The sequence below is a fragment of the Lipotes vexillifer genome, unplaced genomic scaffold (assembly GCF_000442215.2).
Source record: "Lipotes vexillifer unplaced genomic scaffold, Lipotes_vexillifer_v1.1 scaffold862, whole genome shotgun sequence".
NCBI lineage: Eukaryota > Metazoa > Chordata > Mammalia > Artiodactyla > Lipotidae > Lipotes > Lipotes vexillifer.
Genome location: NW_006786873.1, coordinates 750,399 through 762,600, shown reverse-complemented (window position 1 = coordinate 762,600; position 12,202 = coordinate 750,399). Strand labels below are relative to the sequence as shown.

Here is a 12,202-nt window from a genome sequence, read left to right as displayed (position 1 = left end):
TCGTGCTCACGAGTCCTACCTCTACCCTTTCACCAGCCCTGGAGCCGGTGGACGGCATTTGCCTAATGTTGGCCGATGTAGCTGATGCCTTAAGGGCCCTGAGGTTCGTGGGCGTGGGCTGGAATCAGGAAGGGGTTCTGAATCCACTGAGTGGGGGACCCAAATGTTAACGATAAACGCTAGAGCTTGAGAGTTAAATAACTTTTTATAAGTGTTGTTAATTCTACCGGAATGTGCTTAGCCCTGCCCCCAATAGCCCCTTGGTTCAGCCTGGATTTTTTTTTCCTGAATGAAACATTTGATATCTCTCACCCCGCTTTTGTATGCTACAGAAGTCAGATGTGACTTAACAAAACTGACAACAGACGTTTGGCCCCTTACCTGTTATCACACTTAACCATTTAACACCAAGGTGTACCATTATTCCCATGCTATATCAAGCAAACAGATTCAGAGAAATAAAGCAACATGTCCAAAGTAATACAGCTAGTAAGGTGACAGAGCCAGGATGTAAACACCTCTCTATTCTCTACTGTATCCTGACTCCCTGCTTAAAGAGTCTGGTTAATAAATACACACTACAGATTACCTCACTGGTTCAAGTGCTTAGTGAAGTAGGCTCGTTTTCTGTGGCCAAAAGAAATAACAGTGATCCAAGGATGATGTTACAGAGTGCAGTTTTTCAAACCCACAATATCAATCTTTTTCAACAGTATTTATCAACTGCCTGTCCTGTGCCAAGTGCTATCCTAAGATCTGGGGACACAGCAGTGAACAGCCCTGTCCTCACAGAGTTCACATAACAGGGGAGACAACACATACACATGTCAAGTATCAATAGGTGCTATGAAGGAAAATAAAGCAAGGTAAGGGGCAGAGTGCTTGTTCCTACACCCCAGCTGTTCTCTACAGTGACCATCTATAGTCCTCAGGTTCACAAAGGAGGAACCACGTGTTTCTCACTTTAGAGAAAAAATAATGTACCATTTGCTTTTGTTTCTCAAAGCTCCAACACTTTTTGGGTGTTTGGGGAATACATAAACAAGGAAAAAGAGTGACTGAAAATGAGAAATGATGAAGCAAAAGGAGGCTGATTCCACCCAGCAATTGATTTGCCCATAATTATTTTATTGACAGTTTTTTATTGTTACAAAGGGAAAGTAAGGTGTTGAGGATGTAGAAAGGAAGGCCATGCACATGAGGGGACACAGCATCACTTTAGATCTCAGGAAGCAGTAATAAGCATCTGATGGGTCTTCGGGGAAACAGGAAAAGGGGGAAATCCAATAAAGAGAAAGACCAACTTAAGAGAGACAATGCAAACATCTTCCTGGAACCACAGAAGAGAGACTAAATGAGGCCATCATTTCATCTATCTTTTCAGGGATAATAAGATCTCTGGGGAAAGAGAGGTGGGAAGAACCAATTTTTTAGAGAATTTCTAGGGTCACAGAATGAATGAGTAGAATTACAAAGCCACAGACAGAAGTGAGAAAACAGCTGTGTTTAGGTTTTGGTAGGTGGGCAGAGAGTAGTAACAATATCACAGGTTTGCCATTTATTGAATCACAGCTACTACATGCTGGAAACCATGCTAGGCTCTTTATAGAATGATTCCTAACCAATGCAACACCCCTGCAAGGTAGGCATTGTTATTATTATTCCAACCTTGCAAAGGACACTGGGGTTACAGTTTAAGTAGCTTGTTCTTGTTGCCCAGCCAGCAAGTGGCAGGGTCAGAAGAGGGACCCGAGCCTGCCAGGCTCTGAAGTCAGAGTGTTTTCACATCCCTACTTCTCCATGCTACAAATTTCACAGAGGGGCTGGGTGAGGGTGACTTGGCAGTTTCCAAGCTCCCAGTGAAAGAACAATAAGGAGATTCAGGTCTGAGCAGGATATTTATAAATTTCACAGGAGAATTATTGGATCCTGCTTCCTAGAATTTCTAGGGAATGCAAGGGAGAGAAAGGATTATGGTGGGAGTTGATTTTGACTCGGGGATTTCTTTGCAGGAGGGAACTAGCAGGAGGAGTCAGGCCCTAGGGTGGGTCCTAGGCAGCAATCCGGTAGTTGGGGTGGACCTGGGGCCTGACGTCACAGACCATGCCAAGAAGCTGGGCCAGGACACGTTCGCGGCTTCTCTGCTGGGAGCTCTGCATGCCCTGCACCTGGCGCCTTGTAGCCTGCTCCACCTCAGCTGACAGATTCCCTTGGGAGCCCATGGCCTGGGGGGTGGGAGAAAGGGTGGAAAAGAGAAAGGAGAAAGCAAAAACAGAGAAAGAAGCATCCACGCATGTGGAGGGAAGGGTCCTGGAGCAAGACCAGGAAGAAAGGCCCTCTCCAAAACCACTCCCATCCGTGGAAATATCTAGACACTGAGGAGACCAACATAATGCCCTCTCCCCAAGACCTGACATGCAGCATCACCCTACAACAGACCGTACCATCCCCACCACCTCACCACCCATGCCCATAAAACTCGGCCCTCCACCCCAAATATCATCATACTCTACAGAGACTGTGGCAATCCCCCCCACTTCCACAAGCTGTACAAGTCCTTCAAAACTCCTAGACGCTCTTACATATCACAAAGCTTGACCAACATCATGGTCTCCATCAGGTCCCCTTCAGCCCTCTACTACCTTATTTTCTTGTGGAATCACCCTGTACACACCTCACCAGATATACCCACCAACTTGCACCCTGGGGTCCCATCCCAGCCTCCCCCGCGACTCACTGCCTGCTGCTTGCTCTGGAATTCCTGCTCTCTCTCTCTGCGGTATTGCTCCACTTCCATCTGTGCCTCCTCCTTTGCCTGCTTCAGACGCCGGGCCTTCCCTGGAGGTAGGAGAAAGGACTGAAAGTGGGGGTAGACACCCCACACACACAAAACGTGAGAGCAGGGGTCAGTCCCTCCCAAAAAGTTAGTGCCTTCTCTCAGCCAGCCAAGAACTAGATTCTGACACCCACCCATTTCTTCCCTCCTAATAAGCGTCCCCAGCCTCCCTCCCCCGGCCCCACCAGCCTTGGGTTATCCTAAGGACTCAAATGTTTGCTGTCCTTCCACCCTCAATTTTCTCTCCAGATTCCTAAGGGAGAAATGAGGAGACTCACTCTTTCTGGCATCTGCCACCTTCTCAGCCGCCCGCTTCTCGGCTTGCAGGAGCTGCTGGATACCCTGGGATTGACTGGCCATTTCTGTCGTCACGACCGATGCCGTTTCGGAAGCTACCAAGGTTCCAGATGGCTCCCCCTTTTCCCCTCCCCCCACACCGCCTCCTCCTCCTCCTCCTCCTCCTCCTCCAGCTGTTTGCTGCAGCCTTCCACTACCCCTGGGTCTTAGTGCTCCCCTTTTCGCTCAGCCTCCTGCACCGGGTGTCTCCCCCAAACTGATCCTGCCATTGATGGCTGGTCCTCCTCTCCCACCTCTCACTATGGCAGTACCCAGAAGGACCGCCTGGGGGCAGCAAAGACCAGGTCCAAAGCTGCCTGCTAACTTCACAGCAGGTGCAGGGCTTTCCCAGTCGGAAGGTCTAGGAATGGGGGCAGGGGCCGAGAGGAGAGGAGTATTTGAGAGAGAAGGAGGCATAGAGGGATTGAGAATGGGGTGAGGAGGTAAGGAAATTATCATGCGTGGTGTGTTGGGAATAGAGTGTGCTGGGCTTCTCTGAATTCTTCCAACTTCTTTTCCTTTTTCTCCCTCCCATTTCCATCTCCTTTTTCTACACCTTTCCCAATTTGAAATTTCTCCATTCACCTCACGTGCTTTGTCCCGCGGTTGTTTTCCTTGTCTTTTGCTTCCTGTGTTTTTCTCTTTTATGATCTGTCCCTTTCTTGGCCTCACTGTGGTTTTGATTTTCATTTTCATTGTGATTTTTATCCTGTCTTTATCTCCCCTGTTTTCTCTCTCTTCTCATCTTTTCGCCTATTACTGAACCATCTCCTCTCTCCTCCCAGTAGGGGGAAGCGGGGTTAAACCTCCAAAGAGCCCTTGCTCTTCCTTTTCCTCGCCTGTCGTCCAGACTTCCGGTTTCAGACGGACCCTTTATCTTAAATTCCCTAGTTTCCCCCCGGAGGCTAAGGCCAAAGAAACACCTCCCGCCCCCTCAGGGAGGAACGGCATCCGGTAACGCGCCTCACAGTTCATTTCCGTCCTTTACCTGCGTTTCGGCTTGCGCCATTTCCGTCAGTCTAGAGTGTCTCCGCCCTTCCCGCCTCCCTTCCTCGGTGCGTCTTAAACACAGGCTTCGGGCCTACTGCTCCGGGGGTACTTAGGGGGCGGGGGGCAGGTCTGATGAGTAACCCCTCCCCCCAGGTCCCAGAGGGAGAAGCCTCTACATCTGTCTGCCGGGTACATTATATTCAATTTCTAGATCATTATTTGAAATTGTGACTTTTTAAAATACAGGTTTCTATTGATAAAAATTTCCCCCATCAGTCTCTATTTGTCTTTATTATATAACAAAGTCCTTTATTAAAAATTTACCTGGACTGATGAGCCTTTAAGTAATCATTTATCCTTTTCTCAAATTTCACATTAAAAAAAAATGTGACCCCCAGCTCCCCTCAAAATTGTTTTCAAACCTATCACCTGGAAAAGGGATGAGGGTTAGGACTGGCCTCATCTCTTGCTGAAAATGTAAGAAGAAATGGGGAACCAAAGGGAGAAACAGAGGGAATGTCAGAGATGGAGGGGGAGAGACCATCCAAGGCTGGGGTCCTGACTGCTGCCTGTTTATCCTTCTTTCTCAGCCCAAGAGTTCCATGGCCTCCACTTCCCGACGCCAACGCCGAGAGCGTCGCTTCCGTCGTTATTTGTCTGCAGGACGGCTGGTCCGGGCCCAAGCCCTCCTCCAGCGACACCCAGGCCTTGATGTAGATGCTGGGCAGCCTCCACCACTGCACCGGGCTTGCGCCCGCCACGATGCCCCTGCCCTGTGCCTGCTTCTTCGGCTTGGGGCTGACCCTGCCCACCAGGACCGCCACGGGGACACAGCGCTGCATGCTGCTGCCCGCCAGGGCCCTGATGGTGAGTCTGCTTCGTGGGGAACAAGGTCATGAGCAACTGGTGGGGTGTGAGATGAAGACCAATGGTTGAAAAATAAGCTAGTTATTTGGTCATGGGACTTATGGAAATAGCTGACCAAGTTGGCTTGTGGCTGTCATTTGTGCCTTTACATTATTGAGCTACCATTGTCTGAAGAGCCCAACATTCCCCAAACGGCAACTAGTATTTAAATTACACATCTCTGTAGATTAGTAGCTACTTTGTCTCTTGACTGGTTGTTTGCCTGTAGTGTGAAAAGCAGGATAGAGGGTACTCTTTGCAGTTACATTGCCTGGGTTCAAATCCCAGCTCCACACTTAATAACTTCTTGGCAAGTTTCTAAACTTGCCTGATGCTTCATTTGCCCATCTGCAAAATTAAATAACAGCAACCATTGCTGTGTGCCAGACACTTCTCACAAAGCAACTCATTTAATCCTCACAACTACCCTATGAAGGTATAAGTACTAACATCATCCCCTATTTCTCAGATGAGGAAACAGCACAGAGAAGTTTAAGTATTTTGCCAAAGTCACACAGCTATTAAGAGCAAGGGTTGTATCCCAGGCAGCCTAACTAGACTGCCTATGCTCTAACCTGTGTGATACTTTATAGAATTATACAGTAATAATGCCTGTGTTCAAAGCACCCATGCTGTGACATATGTTTTGAGAATCAGCTGACACAGTACATAATTAGAGCACTTGGCACATGATAAACACTCTAGATACTGGCCATTGTTTCTGTGGTTATCAACAGACCCATACTCTTTCACCCACAGTTCTGAAACTCAGAAACACTCTGAGAACCAAACATTTTTCATCAGTCTGCCACCAAACTCATTTGGTAACAAAACCTAACATAAACTGAAGCTAGGCTATTTACGATGTTTTTTTCCTACTGATGTCAGTATTCATATGTTTCACTGCAGAAACATTCACGTGTTTGGTTACTGGGGCTACCCAGTCTCTCCCGGGCTACATAATATACAGTGTACAGTTGTCCCTTGGTATCCGAGAGGGATTGGTTCAAGGATCCCCCTCCCAAGATACCAAAATCCACAGATGCTCAAGTCCCTTTTATAAAATGATGTGGTATTTGCGTATAGCCTACAAACCATTTTCCTGTATACTTTAAGTCATCTCTAGATTACTTAAAATACCTAATACAATGTAAATGCTATGTAAATAGTAGCAGGCAAGCAGCAAATTTAAGTTTTGCTTTTTGGAACTTTCTGGAACTTTTTTTTCCTGAATATTTTAGGTCTGGTTGGTTGATTCTGCGGATGCGGAACCTGAGGATATGGAGGGCCAACTATATGTATACTTTCAGATCAACTCTATCAAATCCCCAAAATGTCTGCATTCTGGAAAGCCTTTGATATTGAGGGTTTCAGATGGGGACTTGTTGATACATTAGTGGCAGCGGAGGCAGCTCTGCAGAGGTACAGCCCTCCTAGGAAAATAACAGGTGAAACCCCTTTCCCCTTTTAGAGATTTTCCTTCTATAGTAAGAACATTAGATGAAAACCTTTAGGTTGGGATGAACAACGTGAACTCATTGCTATTATCTATAACCTGATTGCTATTATCATCCCCCAGCTCCCCACGAATCTACAGGAACCTCACCCACATCCCCGAAACCTCCCCCATATAGTCAAAAATCCCCTTTTCTTTAATTCCCCTAACATAAGTGAGATAGGCTGCCTGTTCAGATTTTTTTTTTTTAAACTGAGAACAAAGAGAGGAGGTTTACAAAGCGCAGGCACCTAACTCAACAGTGGACATTGTACATGGCAACAGAGCAGAGTGCCCTGAGGCCAACTTCAGACCCCATCTAAGCTCCAGCTCTGCCACTTATAGGCTGTGTGACAGGGACATGCGGCTTCGCCTCTATGAACCTAATTTGCTTCTCTAAAATGGAGGTTGTGGCGAGTAAGTGAGGCAAGCATTTGGCAGTTCTGGTCCTCACTAGATGATAAGTATTGTTATTTTTATTCTTGTATTATTCAATTAAGGCTTTTTAAGTAACAGAAATGTCTCTTACAGTATGGTAGGCGCTTCCTTCATTGTACTGAATTCTAAGAAGCATGTGAGAATGACATTATGGTTCCATTTACAGATGAGGAAAGCAGGGCCTAGAAGGTTCAGGACCTTGCTGAAACCTCACCTACACTCAGGTCACTCCCAAGCCCTCTCAGACCTTCCTTTCTCCTGGTCCCCTGCCAGCCCTACCACCAGGTGGCCTTCTAACTCCTTGGTAGAAAGGCCTGTCTCTAGAGACCACTCTGCCTTAAAATGCAGATATTTCCTTTCAACAGATGAAATGACCCAGAATCTCCTGGGGGAGGGTAGGTTCCCTTCAGTTCCCATGTTCAAGGGATGTGCCAGTTCACGCTGAATTGACTGGGCTGGGTTGTCACACCTAGTGAGATGCCAGTGAATGGCCACTGCCTTTGAGGCTTTTGGTAACACCTCATGGGGAGGTGGTCTTAGCTGTCAGAGACCCCTGTATAAACACACCTTAGTCCAACAATAGCCATTCTCTACATACAGCAAGAATGAGTGAACATTGAGAAACGGGGTCATTTTCTCAGTCTTTGCAAAAAGAATAAGTCCAAAGCCAGTTTGTGTGTTTGTTTTCTTTTTTTTAATGTAACGTTCACTGCACCTGTGCCAGCACAGTATTAGACATTTCCCATCCTTTACCCACTTTGATCTGCTCAGTAGAAGTAGGCTGTGGCCCTGCTTTGCAGATGACTGAGCTGTCCGGTTTATGTTCTCTTTGCTTTCCAACTTTACGTCCCACGGCGAGCCCACAAACCCGAGACTCCTGCTTCGTAACCCTGTCTTCAGTGACCCCAAGCATGTTTTCAACAAACATGCTTGTTCTTTTATCTGCCTCTTGCCTGTCGCCTTCCTGTCCGCCCTACTAAGTTTTCCACCTTGCTAGATTATTCTCCCTTCACAGCCCAGTGTAAGTCCCCACCTCCTCCTGGAAGCCCTCTCCAACCACCCCGCCCACTGTTACCTTTTCTTCCTGTGTCTCAGTCGTCACTTAATATAAACTTCTGCTCTGGCATTTTTAAAAAGTGTTTTGTACCAATTAGTATGAAATCTCATTAATGTAGAAATCATGTCTCATTAAGGGGAGGAGAAGAACAGTGCTTCCATCACTAAGAAGAAGCACATTTTTACTCCACAAAGCTTTATTTTCACATTTATTTTTCCCAATATAAAAGTACAACATGTTAATTAAAGAACATAAGGGAAAAGTTGATCTCTACTGCTAAATTGGTGGTAAAGTTGGTGTTTCAAATCACTGGAGGGGGTGGTGGTGAACTATTTAATAAACGATACTGGACCATTTGTCTTCTTTGGAGAAAACTAGTCTTACCTTACACCTGACTTAAAAGTAAATTACAGCAGATTTGACACCTATATGTGACAGGAAATGCATGGGAGGGTTTTCCCTGGGGGGAATAAAACTTGGAAGACAGTATCACAGAAAACTTTAGCTTTATCTATGATTTTTTTTTAATGATGTTGCAAAATGAAAATATATTAACATACCTTGTGGTAGGAATAGGGTTGCTTATCATACTATACTTTGTATTTTTCTCCTTTTTTTTATATTTCTAGAAATATAGTAGGAAAACACACAAGGGCATAATCTTGGAGTGGAGAAAAACCTTCCTAAGAATGAAATAAAGTCAAAAGCTGTAAAATGAAAATATTGATACAGATTTAACTACAGTACAATTTTGAAAAGACAGAAGGGAGAAAATATTTACAATATATGTGACCAGACACAAAGGGTTGGTATCTATACTATATAAAGAGCTCTCATATCTACACATATAATTTCCAGGGGAAAGTAGACAAAGAATATGAATATGAAATTTTTCATTAATAAAGCCATTTTTTTAATCTATCAGATGGGCAAAATTTAAAGGGTTGGGGATATTCAGCTTTGGTAAAGGACAACACAGGCACTCATATATTCTTTTTTTTTTTTTTAACTTTGATAATTACCTAGATCATTTCAAGAGTAATTGAATAATATTCTTTATTGCATATATAAAAAGATTCCTGAAAGTGATAAAACTATAACCTCATCAGGTGCTCATATATTCTTGATGGCACAAACTTTTTGAAAGCAGTTTGGCAAAATTGCACATGTCGTTTGACTCAGAAATTCCACTTCTGAGAATCTACCCCACAGAACTACTGTAAGGAGTCCACAAAGACACGTACATAAGACTGATCATTTTTGGAAACAAAGTCTTTCTGTTGGGGGTGGGAAGATTTGTTTCATGCACACAGTGGAACACTACACAGTCATAAAAAAGAATGAGGTGGACTGTATACTCCTGTGGAAAATATAAATGAGGTGTTAAAATGAAAACAGCAAGTTGCCAAACAGTATATAGTAGCACGGTCATATAACTGAAAAGAAATTGTGCGTTGTGTGTTTATAGAAACCAAGAGAAGACTAGAAGGGACCACAGCAAACTGTTAACAGTGATTAAATTTATTCTTTAGTCTTTAAAAAGAAAAGAAAATTTCATATTAATTATGTCCCTTTCACATTAAAATATCAGCTAAGGCTGAAGGAAAGCCACCCATAGTCTACCACCCAGAGACTAGAATGTTTACATATTTCCATCCAGTCTGTCTTTTTCAAGCATGGGATTTGGTCTCTTTTTCACAGAGTTGTGATTGGATCCTATGTACAGTTTTGCAGCCAGCTTTTTCCACACACAAACATAATTTTTAGTGGCTATTTAATATTCTGTACCAGATTTTACTCATGATGTTTTATAGTTGGAGGCCTTACCCCTTAAAACCTATGAATTTAAAAACCTTCCACCCACCCTCACACCTGCTGTGAGCCCTGGTGGTATATAAGCTGTTGAAAGACAAGACCAGGTACTTGCTGGGAGGGACAAGTTGGGAGGGCTAGTGACAGGTCACGTCAGTACTAAAGAGAAGTGCCCCCACCCCTCCTTTTGATGTGGTTTGGGTTGGGTGACGCTCAGGTGTGCCAGGAGATGGGTGGGGGCAGTGGACCTTGGCCAGCCAAGGCTGGACCCTTCTATCTTCTGCCTTCCTGGCAGTGACAGGACAACCCTTCCTCTCTCTCATCCTTTTGCCAGGTAGCCAGTATGTTCTAGCACCACTGAATAAAGATCTAAAGACTGCCGGCCCACTTCTTCCTGCCGTAGGGAGAGAAACTAGGTCCACAGGAAGGGAGGGTGCCTCACTCATCTTCCTCTGTCCTGAGAGTGCAGAGGTGGTTGGCGACCATGGCAGGTGGCAGGCTGGCCAGGCGTAGGGTGCTGGGTGGGCAGTGAGGAGAGCAGCATGGCACTCAGCTGATGCGTTGAGGTCAGGGCTCAGGAAGAGGGGAGCTCAGGAATGGCAGTCCCTCTCCTATTTTCCCCCAGCCTCCTGTCAGCCAGGCCCTGAGCGGAACCCTCTATCTCAGCCCCGTTCCCCTGCCCTAGGTCAGCAGTCATTTGGAAAGAGTTTGCTCTGCTGCTGGGAACATTTCTATGGCTCAAATTCATTCCTGGGCTGGACTCTCTACCTCTCCGTTCCCCTCCCAGCATCCCCTGGCTAAGGCTGGCTGAGAGAAATGCCCCTGAAAATATTTATCTTATGCAGCTTATTGAAAAGTGATATAAAGAAAAGTATTAAGTATTTGTATATTTAGAATGGTACAAATCAGGTTGTTCAGGTATTTTCCCAATCTGGAGAACATAGTTTTGGGTGAGAAACACAATGAGAGGCATAAAGTGACAATATTTTCAAGCCAAAAATGGAATATATAGTCAAAGGGTTTTGACATCACCCTAGGTGGCTGGAGGCAGACCAGAAAATGTCATTGACATAGTAGAGCTCCCAGGACACTAAATTAGTTTGTGAAGACGCAGGTCGGTATATTTTAAACTACCACACTTATCACGCATGTGGTAAAGTATCAGTAAATATTTGTCAGTGATGGTGATTTCCTAGCACCCAGGAGGCATCCATGTGGGCAACCCTTTCATTGCTCTAAGACCAAGAGAGTAAGTAACCTGTAGGATTCAAGGTGGCGGCCCTACCAAGGAGTGAGAGTTCCAGCTAACTTTTGCTCACTGCTCTCGCACAAACAGCCTACACGGATTTCTTCCTGCCACTGCTGAGTCGCTGTCCCTCTGCCATGGGAATAAAGAATAAGGATGGGGAGACCCCAGGGCAAATTCTGGGCTGGGGACCCCCCTGGGATTCTGCCGAAGAGGAGGAAGAAGATGAGGCCTCCAAGGAACGGGAATGGAGACAGAAGCTGCAGGGAGAGCTGGAGGACGAGTGGCAGGAGGTCATTGGGAGGTTTGAAGGTAAGGAATCCATTTCCATCCACAGCCGCCCTTCTTCCTCACTGGCTGCTTTTCCTACACCCACTCCACGAATGCTCCCACCGGCTTCCTACGGTCCCTTCTTCTGTGCTGCCCCACCTCTCTTGCCTGTCACCTTCTCGTGGCCTCTCTGCGACCACCACCTCCCACCCTCCCAAACAGATGATGCTTCCCATGAGACCCAGGAACCCGAGTCCTTCTCAGCTTGGTCAGATCGCATGGCCCGGGAACATGCCCAGAAACGCCAGCAGCAGCGCGAAGCAGAGGGAGCCTACCGACCCCCACGGGCTGAGGGCTCAGGTCAGAGCTGGCGGCTTCCGAGAGCGAGCCCGGGCCAAGGAGGAAGAACTGCGTGAGAGCCGAGCCAGGAGGCCACCAGAGGCTCCCGGGGATCGAGTGCCGGAGCCAGCCAGGGCCAGGGCCGGGCCCAGGGCAGAGCACCCCAGAGGAGCGGGGAGGGGCAGACTCTGGCGCTTTGGTGATGTGCCCTGGCCCTGCCCTGGCGGAGGAGACCCAGAGGCCATGGCTGCAGCCCTGGTGGCCAGGGGCCCTCCCTTGGAGGAGCAGGGGGCCCTGAGGAGGTACTTGAGGGTCCAGCAGGTCCGCTGGCACCCCGACCGCTTCCTGCAACGATTCCGAAGCCAGATTGAGACCTGGGAGTTGGGCCGAGTGATGGGAGCTGTGACAGCCCTTTCTCAGGCCCTGAATCGCCATGCGGAGGCCCTCAAGTGACCCCAGGGAAAGGGCAAGAAACTG

The 12,202-nt window shown here is 46.7% G+C and overlaps 2 protein-coding genes across 4 annotated transcripts; one reads left to right on the top strand and one right to left on the bottom strand.

Annotated features, from left to right (window-relative positions):
* Positions 1-1,887: 1,887 nt before the first annotated feature.
* Positions 1,888-3,508, bottom strand: ATP6V1G2 (ATPase H+ transporting V1 subunit G2). 3 transcript variants are annotated; one of them, XM_007459583.1, is made up of 3 exons: positions 3,115-3,508; positions 2,738-2,838; positions 1,888-2,225 (listed from the first exon to the last, which is right to left on the bottom strand). In XM_007459583.1, exons 1-3 carry the CDS (start codon positions 3,194-3,196, stop codon positions 2,052-2,054), a joined length of 357 nt encoding a protein of 118 aa, XP_007459645.1. In that variant the 5' UTR covers positions 3,197-3,508; the 3' UTR covers positions 1,888-2,051. The 3 variants fall into 3 exon arrangements, with proteins under 3 accessions (XP_007459645.1, XP_007459646.1, XP_007459647.1); XM_007459584.1 differs by having other exon boundaries at positions 2,052-2,225; positions 2,738-2,844; positions 3,103-3,196; XM_007459585.1 differs by having other exon boundaries at positions 2,052-2,183; positions 2,816-2,838; positions 3,115-3,196.
* Positions 3,509-4,174: 666 nt separating this feature from the next.
* Positions 4,175-12,201, top strand: NFKBIL1 (NFKB inhibitor like 1). Its single transcript, XM_007459582.1, is given in 5 exon segments — positions 4,175-4,351; positions 4,753-5,029; positions 11,207-11,428; positions 11,609-11,759; positions 11,761-12,201. Coding segments are annotated over 5 exon segments (1,125 nt in total). The 5' UTR covers positions 4,175-4,294; the 3' UTR covers positions 12,179-12,201.
* Position 12,202: the final 1 nt, after the last annotated feature.

Bases quoted from the DNA above. Each gene is read 5' to 3' on its own strand.
- ATP6V1G2 (XM_007459584.1), bottom strand. From the start codon at position 3,196: ATGGCCAGTCAATCCCAGGGTATCCAGCAGCTCCTGCAAGCCGAGAAG. The intron at 2,845-3,102 runs ATTTCTCCCTTA...CCTTTCTCCTAC, and splicing joins CAGAAAGAGTGAGTCTCCTC to CTCCAGGGAAGGCCCGGCGT. The intron at 2,226-2,737 runs GTGAGTCGCGGG...CCCACCCCCCAG, and splicing joins TCCAGAGCAAGCAGCAGGCA to GCCATGGGCTCCCAAGGGAA.